Raw genomic sequence first — 9,361 nt, forward strand, 5'->3', positions numbered from 1 at the left:
ATTTAAAAAGAAGTTAGGTCTAGGGCTGTTTTTAAGGGGAAAATAGGATTTGCATATACGTGAGCAGTCAAGGTAGTGTTCAGAGGAAGACATAATGGAAGCTGCGCTTGGTAAGTGATTTGATCTCAGTGAAAATAGAGGCCTATTCTGCTGAAATAGGGAATTCAGTAAGAGTAATGATTCTCAAGCTTTTATGATTATGTATGAAGAATTTTAAAAATTGTACAGCCAGCGTACTCATAAACACTTTCCAGTGGAAAAAACACTTGGCGGTAATAAAATGTTTGAGTTGAAAACAATAGTCAACAGTAAAATAATTACATAAGAAGAGAATAAATTAATTATTATTTTACAAGTGCATAAACATAAGCACAGCATAACTTAAAGAGGGTGATATTAGTTATAGTTTAGTGTAGGAAGCAAAAATCACTCTAGGTATTTCAAGGAGATAAGTATTTAATAAAGGGAATTAGGTGCTTACTCCTTGGAAGGTCTGAAAAAGTGAAAATAGAATAGCCTACTCCCAGGTTTCCAAATCACAGTACTACAGCTGTGATCCTATGATGAGGAAGTTGCAGAAAATTATGCTAATGCCATAGCTATTCCATACCTAAAGACACAAGACTTGAGTCTGGCTATTACAAAAACTTCCATCTGCCCTAACCCATGTGTTAGTTTGTCCCTGCTGCTAATGGAGAGTAAGCTCTGCCTCCCAGATTTTACACAGTGAATCTCAATGATAGACCCAACTCATTTCCAGAATCCAGGAAGCCTGGGAAAGAGTTTTTAGCCTTCTAGTCCCTTGATATATGGACAGGCTGACACAGAAGAACGTGGAAATGGATGCTGAGTGCATAGGACAATAATTATCTCAAGAGAGCACTGAAAACAAAGAGTCCTCATGTATTGCAAGGATGTCCATTATCTGCTCCATTACATTTGTACTAGAGCCTTAAAATACTGCCAAGTGATGCACAGCAGCCAGACTTCTTAGCAGAAGTGCCCCCAATAAACTCAAGTAAATATGCCAAGCTTTCTTTATAAATATCAATTGGTAGCCCTTAATAATTTGGCAGGAAGATTAGTATCATTTAGTTCTTATTTCTGTGTACAAATGACTCTGCAGATTTTAGCATTGCTTAATCATAAGCATTGAAAAAAGGAGTTAAACCAGAGGAGCACCCTGAAAATGAGAAATTCCCATGATCATCAGCGGGCCTTCTATCATACATTGAGAAACCTTGACCTGGAGTGGTGATTCTCAAACCGTGGTGTGTATTAGAATGGCCTAGAGAGCTAGTAAAGAACACAGCCACACAGGATCAGTCAAGTAGGCCAGGGTGACTGTTTTTATACTCAGGTGATTCTATAGTTTGAGAACTGCTGAACTGGTAAATCTGAAGGAAAGTTTAGGCCAAATTGTCCAGAATCTTTAAAAATCACGCTACAAAATTGTTAAGAGGAGAGGACCCAAGTTTGTGAGACCCGAAAGTTATACAATTCTAAGAATTCTATTAAAGAAAACAAAATTTCAAATCCAAAAATAAAGTTCCAAAATAAATATGTACTTCAAATGAAAAAGAAGTTCAACAAAATCTCAATACTGGGGCCATAAAGATTTGGGGCCCTTTCTTTTTAGACAATTTGCCATAAATGCTTATAGTGAAGAACTTCCGGACATGCTGGCCTCCCTCCCATGAGAACACTATTCAGGTATCAGGATTAACATGTGTTTAAGGGGACTTTATTAGCTTGAGCCCTCTCCAAACATGTCTTTCTCCCTTCTCTGGTCCATCCCTTGCACCATGGTTCTAGGATACAGCTAGAAGCCCCTCATCATTGTTTGGTTATAACCCAGGAGGTACCTGGGCCAAGATGGAGGCATTCTCAGAGAGGACAGAAAATAATCTTTAATTATGAGACATTTGTTACCAAATCCATCCCATAGTGTTTAAATCCAATTAAATCCAACCCAGGTGCCCTTAATTACTACTTGGACTGTGTGACCTTGTCGAGGTCACTTAACTTTGCTCATTTCCTTGTCTATAAGATACAGATTAAAATCATAGCTACCTCCTGAAAGGAGTTGTGCAGATTAAATGAGAATATATGAAACATGCTTGTCATAGAATTTACAATATTATCCGTGCTTGATTTTAAAATTTATTATTATTTCAGAGTACATATGCATAAAAAAGTATGTATTTAACATTTGAACTTTGCACTAATAAAAGCAAATGGTACATTTGATACTTTCCAATAGAGGTAGCTAGTCATTGTAATTTGGCCTCACATTATTTCTTGCCAATGTTTCCTTTCTTGGTTATGCTTTTGTTTAGGCCACTGTCCTTTAAGCAGTTTTCAACAAATTCCCTAGAGTTCCTTGGTCTTCCCACAGACCACAGCCATGTCTCAGCCAATGAAATTGTGCTTTCACCTGTTTTACATTCTGGGCTTCTAAATATGTTTTCCTTAAAGGATTCTTCAATTAACACAGATTTTATATAGTTTGCAATTCTAGGATTGTGCAGGGCCCTAGAGTTTATCATATTCAGTGTAATGAATTTCTTCATTAATACTGAGATTATTCAGACTTGCCTATGATTATATTAGATAGTATCTGTTTTCCTCCTGGGGGTAGAAGCCTGAAATATTTTTTTAAGGTCTTTCTTTCCTCAGATTTCCATTTCTCAAGTACAGTATTCCATCTAATAAGATTTGCTCCTTAACCACATCCTTGCATGGTTTTTATTGCCTTTCACCAGCCTCTATTTTTCCACCCTCACTTATTCACACTGTAAGAAAGCCTGGAGCATAAATGCTCAGAATGATCTCCATGGCAACTGGGCTTGGTACTAAATAAGGTCATGGCTGTGTTTTCTGTCCCTGTACCTGCCAGCATTGTAGGCAGAAGCTGTGTTCCTACAGCAAGGATCTATCTACCTTACCTCTGACCAGCAATCTCCCAGAGGCCCCCAACCAGCCACACAGGACACAGAGTGTGTGTGTGGCTCAGTAAATACTTATCACTGCATTGGCAAAGCTCAAAGCTGAGTCACTGCTCTCATCTTCAGAGGTCGTGAACAGCTCTCTCATTTGAATGCCAGGAGTTCTCTTGCAGAGCAGATCTATTCAATAGGCATATCTTGATCAGAGAGTAAGGCTTTTCATCAGCAAGGTTATAAAGGGTCCTTCCCAGTCTTCTGCAGGATAATCTAGGGAACTGGATCCTAGGGAAAGGGCAGCCTTTCCTTTCCTCCTCCTGGGGCTCAGTATTCATCCTCTGTACTTCCAAGTGCATCACCTACACAGTTACAAACTGCTCTCAGCCCTTGAGCTCTTTACTCTGTGTCTGGTGCTATGCCAAGCAGGGCCCAAAAGATCTTATTTAATCCTTGATTTTGTGAATCTGTGAATCATCATTATTCATGTTTTTCCCACAGGAAACTAAAAGAAATTAATTCTTTTCCCCAGTATCCACAACTATGGAGAGATACAGTAGTTACCTTGCCAAGCTTGGTTCTATTCCATTTAGCCATTTAAACCCAAGTCAGATCAGAAACCTTATATACAAAACTATTATGTGGTCATAATTGTTATTTATTTCCATTCTGATGCTGAACACTTTTTCTGTGAAAAAATTGAGATGTGAAAATAAAAGGATGCCAGGATACAACCCAGAAGTATCAGACATCATCTTAGTTTCCTGGGTTGCCATAAATGATCGTCATAAATGTGGTGGCTTAACACAGATTTAATATCTTATAATTTTGGAAGTCAGAAGTCCAAAATAATTTCACCAAGCTAAATTCAGGATGTCAGCTGAATTGTGTTCCTTCTGGGAACTCCAAGGGAAAATCCATTTTCTTGCCTTTTCAACTTGTGGCTCCTTTCTCTATCTTGAACGCCAGCGATGACTGACCAAGTCTCTTCATACTGCACTGCTCTGGTGATCCCCTGCCTCCTTCTCCCACTGTTAAGAACCCTGATGATTACATTGGGCTCACCAAGATAAGCCGGGATAATCGCCTTATTTTAAGGTTAGCTGATTAGCAGCCTAATTCCATCTGCTACTCTAATGCCTCTGACATGTGTAACGTAATATATTCATGGGTTTCTTGGATTTAGGACATTAATATCTTAGAGAATGGGGACATTATTCTATTAGTGCATATACCAGAAACCAAGGTAAAAAGATAACATGACATTCTCTCAAAGATGATCTTTTTGTACAATGATGATCTTTTTGGATTAAGTTTTGCAATCCAAATTAAAACAAACAAACAAACAAACAAAAACCCTTTCCTTAATCTCACAGTAACTTTTTAGTTTTGCTGTATGAAATGATGATTTCTACTTTGCTGAATTCAAAAGTGCACTGATCCTAAAGTTGCCCTGTGAACTTTTGCTTTCAGCTGCTGGACGGCAAAGATATAAAACAACTGAATGTCCAGTGGCTCCGAGCACACCTGGGCATTGTGTCCCAGGAGCCCATCCTGTTCGACTGCAGTATTGGAGAGAACATCGCCTACGGAGACAACAGCCGGGTCGTGTCACAGGAAGAGATCGTGAGAGCAGCCAAGGAGGCCAACATACACCACTTCATCGAATCACTGCCTGATGTAAGTCTCTCTCCAAATTAAGATCCCAGGAGCATGTAGCAACCCTGGCCCATACGTCTCAGCCCCTATCATTTGATTCTAAAGAGCTGGTTTCCTAAAGGTGAAGAGAAGAAATTAGCAACCAAAACACACCCCCCACATACCTGTATATAAGTATGTAGGCATACTTCCTGTCCTGGTCAGATGTTATGTTTACTTCATCATCTGATTCTCCACATAAAGAAAAGGTGAAAGTGTTGTATGGATTTGGGTTTAGGAGAAAAGAATTTCCCAAGAGGAACAGATCTAAAGCAATTCTTCAGCTTCTAGGTCGGAAGTTCTACCCCCTTCTGTACAATATCTGGGAGGCCTTTCCCTCCAAATTCAAGTACAGGGCCTGTCTCCACCTGTGGATGTGCTGCATCTTGTCTTGCCAAGGAAGTATCATGCCTCCCCACTTCTCTCCTCCATTTCTCTTACTTCTGCCTCTTGAGGCTATCCTCTAAGCTTCCAGCCTCACTCTCTGGAGTTAGGGCCAACAGAGAGCAGGACCCATGTGGGAAGATGACTGTCTCTAAGAGCCATCTGGTGTCATGTAAACTTCAATCACTGTATATTCTGTAGACCCCAAGCTCCATTTATTGGGTTGATTATTCAAAACTTCCCTGGGCCATTGTCCTATGTCCATCCTTTGAATCCCTGCAGGAAGTTGATCACTAGATCTCTCACCATCTCTTAGGCCCTCTTAGGTCCTGTATTTTGAAATGCATCTCAACCTAGCTAATCTACTCTTTCCCATTATCATTAGTTATGTTCTTTATTATGAGGAAGTACCCTCTAAAAAATAAAGTCCAATAGCCTCAAACTGATGAGGAAGACAGTCACATAGGGGAAAGATGGTAGCACTGGGTAGCCCTAACTTCTCCTAAGATTTCTCTTTTCTTGAGCTCTTCTTCAGTTACTGTAACTCTCAACCACAGGCCCCCAAGAAGGAGGCACGGTTCCCTCTCCTCTTTTAATAGTCTAGTTGACTCTTGTTGAGGCTAGAACCCTTAAAGTATAGAATTCCAAACCCTTTACTAATGAAAAGTCAGTGGTCCTCAATTTTTTTCTCCATTTTTAAAAATTTGTTTTACTTAGTTATACATGACAGCACAATACATTTCAATTTATTGTACACAAATAGAGCAGAACATTTCAACTCTCTGGTTGTATACGATGTAGAGTCACACCATTCATGTAATCATATATGTACCTAGGGTAATGATGTCTGTTTCATTCCACTGTCTTTCCTGCCCAATGCCTCTTTTCATCCTTACCCTCTCCTTTGCCCAATCCAAAGCTTCTCCATTCTTCCCATGCTCCCCTCCCCATTATGGATCAGCATCTACTAATCAGAAAAAACATTCGGCCTTTGGTTTTGGGGATTGGCTTACTTCACTTAGCATAATATTGTCCAGCTCCATTCATTTACCTGCAAATATCATAATTTTATTCTCTTTTAATGCTGAGTAATGTTCCATTGTGTATATATATTCCATAGTTTCTTTATCCATTCAACTATTGATGGGCATCTAGGTTGTTTCCACAGTTTAGCTATTGTGAATTGAGCTGCTATATACTCATACATTGCTGGTGGCACTGCAAATTGGTGCAACTACTTTGGAAAGCAATATAGAGATTCCTCAGAAAACTTGGAATGGAACTATCATTTGACCTAGTTATCCCACTCCTTGGTCTATACCCAAAGGACTTAAAAATCAGCATACCACAGTGATTCTCAAATTTTGAACATGGGTCAGCATTGCATGGGAACTTGTTAGAAATGCAGATTTCGAGGCCTCCCCTAGCTCTGCTGAATAAGACACTTTGGAGGTAGAGTCTGCATTCTAACAGCCCAGCTGAGACTAATGCAGGCTACAAAACACAAATACAAAGGATAACAATTATCAGCTCTTTAAATATATCCTGTCCCTCTCATGTTTATCTACCTCAGGGACCTTCTTTCTGGACTTGTGGTCTCTGGCACACAAAGCACACCTGTAGACATAATGACTGTCTTGGGCAGTGCCCAGACTAGCACACTTAAGTCCTATTATCTATAAGGTCCCACTTCTCCTAAGTGTCTAGTACTGGGGTTTACTTTACCCTGCAGAAGGCTGCGTATTGCCCTCCTTCCTGTAGAGTTACATTGCTGCTCCACTCTGCCTCAACAGAATCAGTGCTCTACCCTGCACTCACAGGAGACATGCTTCCATGCACCTGCTACCCGAGGCAGCCACAACTCAGGGGTGGAGCCACCAGGAGCATCTGCCAAAACCTTGCCAGGGGTCTTCTCACTCCATCTAAGGGGAAGACCTTGTTCTGAACACCACAGAACTAGGTTTGCCCGATACAGCAAATAAAAACAGGCAACCCTACATAGAAGGTGAATTTTAGTCTCCAGGTGTAAGTTGGATATCAAAATGGGATTCCTTGATAACCAATAAATTATTTAGGTGTTGGGAATAGTTTCATAAAGACACCAAAAGACTAAAATCTCAGGAATTTTCCTTTCCCCACTTTAAAATCATGCAGAGGGCGTCACCTGCTGGTTATAAATAGGATGAGCTTCAATTATTATGTACCACCTGTTAACAAATCACATTTCCTTTTTCCTACCCATCTTTGTCCCAAATATAATGAAACCAGAAGATGAAAGATAAGATGATGGCAACAATATTATTTTTTATAAAAATTCTGGCATATTTATACTAAATAGCTTATTTTAAGGCCCAGATGTCTTTTATCAGAATGATTAAACTTAGCATCTAGGGCTTTTTATTGTTTAACACTCCATGAGCTCATCCTTAACTTCTGAACCTAAATTTTTCCAATTATCCCATCAGAAAATTTTCCTGTTTTCTGTGAGTAATTTGTGTGTTTGAACTTTATCATCAGTTCTGCTTTCATAATAACCAAACTCTGTTTACAGAAATACAACACCAGAGTCGGAGACAAAGGAACTCAGCTCTCTGGTGGGCAGAAGCAGCGCATTGCCATAGCTCGCGCCCTTGTGAGACAGCCACACATTTTGCTTTTGGATGAGGCCACGTCAGCTCTGGACACAGAAAGTGAAAAGGTGAGAATTTACACTGGGTTCATCCACACTTGAATTGATTGTCCTTGAAAGGTGTAAATTTACACGTTTCTCTGAACAAAATTTAGCCAGAAAGATTGTTGCTTATGTCAGCAGCATTTGAAGTCTTTCTGTAGCTGTTATTTAGGAGAGTTAAGAGGATACAAACAGATTAGTCTTAGAGCACTTAGGCTTCAAAATAGCAGCTCTGCCTCACTTTGTGTTCATCTAAGATGCTGCATTCAGGAGACTCATTCCCACCTCTGCTGGCAGCATCTCTTTGGCAACTGCATGAAGAGGGATAAGGGTAGGGTAAAGTTCAAATCTGGCTGTACCTTAAGATAAATGTTGATGATCATTTGCAGTTTGAGAAAAGGTTAAAAATTCAGCTATCTGAACAAGAGGGATTATGTCTTCTGTCTTAAAAATTCTAAAATTCAAGGAGGCTGAGTTTGGCCCTTTTGCTGCAGTGCTAGATTGGAGAGATGCTTTTAGGAAAGTTGTATGGCGAGGCACATTTGGAAATATTTTTAAATGATTGGATGAACTGTGTTTACTGCTATACCTTTAAGAACAATAACCTAGTGTCTCAGAAGCAATCCAAACTGGGGGTCAGTTATCTTCTGGTATGAGAGAGCCCTCAGTTTCTAAAATCTGTTGTATTTCATTGGCACCAACCATTTAAGAAGGACATATTGAAAAATTGTGGGGCTTGTTACAGAGAGGTTATTATCAGAATTAAGTTGTGTAACTCTCATCAACAGGTTGTCCAGGAAGCCCTGGACAAAGCCAGAGAAGGCCGCACCTGCATTGTGATCGCTCACCGCCTGTCCACCATCCAGAACGCAGACATGATCGTGGTGTTTCAGAACGGCAAGGTCAAGGAGCACGGCACACATCAACAGCTGCTGGCACAGAAAGGCATTTATTTTTCATTGGTCAGTGTCCAGGCTGGAGCAAAGCGCTAGTGAACTGTTATGAGATGTTAAATATTTTTTTAATATATATTTTTTAAATATGGCATTTAATCAAATTTACAAAGCAAGTGCTTATTGGAACATGTAGTTATCTGCTTAACATTTTCTTCCACAATTGAACATTATTTCATCAAGTTCAGAATCTTCAGAGACATTATAATTACAGGAAGATAAATAGAAACAACATCATCAAATACGGGGTGGGGGGTGCAGATAATGGTTTTAATTGCATTCTAGAATTTATAAAAGGATTTCAGGCAGATTTGTTTTTGATGAAGTATATAATTTTGTTTATGCTTTCTCATTTGAACTGTAACTGACTGCCTTGCTAATAGATTATATAAATAGCAAGAAGCACTGAAACATTTGCATAAAATGCCTATAATAAAACTAAACTTTCATATGATTAGAGTCTTTTATTCAAAATGTGTCTGTGTGTATACATACATATGTTTGTATATATAATATATTTACACACATACATGCATACTTTCAGTTGAAATATTCTGGATAATTTTGGCTTTTAAAAGTAGATTCTTTAAAAACCCATTCATTTGGGGGAATTTTTTAACACTCTAATAAATTCTGTTCTGTACATCCTTTCACATTGGGTCTTATAGAACTGTCTGGCTTCCTTCCTCTTGGACTTGATCCTGCTGATTCTT

The 9,361-nt window shown here is 39.2% G+C and overlaps 1 protein-coding gene across 2 annotated transcripts in view; it reads left to right on the forward strand.

The window, feature by feature from the left end:
- The window catches only part of Abcb1 (ATP binding cassette subfamily B member 1), a 181,514-nt gene extending 172,412 nt beyond the window's left edge, over positions 1-9,102 (forward strand). For both annotated transcript variants that reach the window (XM_046462454.2, XM_046462453.1), the window contains exons 26-28: positions 4,416-4,622; positions 7,576-7,722; positions 8,484-9,102. In XM_046462454.2, coding sequence (XP_046318410.1) covers positions 4,416-4,622; positions 7,576-7,722; positions 8,484-8,687 — 558 coding nt within the window. In that variant the 3' untranslated portion in view covers positions 8,688-9,102. The remainder of the gene's footprint in view (positions 1-4,415; positions 4,623-7,575; positions 7,723-8,483) is intronic.
- Positions 9,103-9,361: the final 259 nt, after the last annotated feature.

This window comes from Marmota monax, unplaced genomic scaffold (genome assembly GCF_021218885.2).
Source record: "Marmota monax isolate L192 unplaced genomic scaffold, Marmota_monax_Labrador192_F-V1.1 WCK01_AAM20220418_F8-fsc00165, whole genome shotgun sequence".
Lineage (NCBI taxonomy): Eukaryota > Metazoa > Chordata > Mammalia > Rodentia > Sciuridae > Marmota > Marmota monax.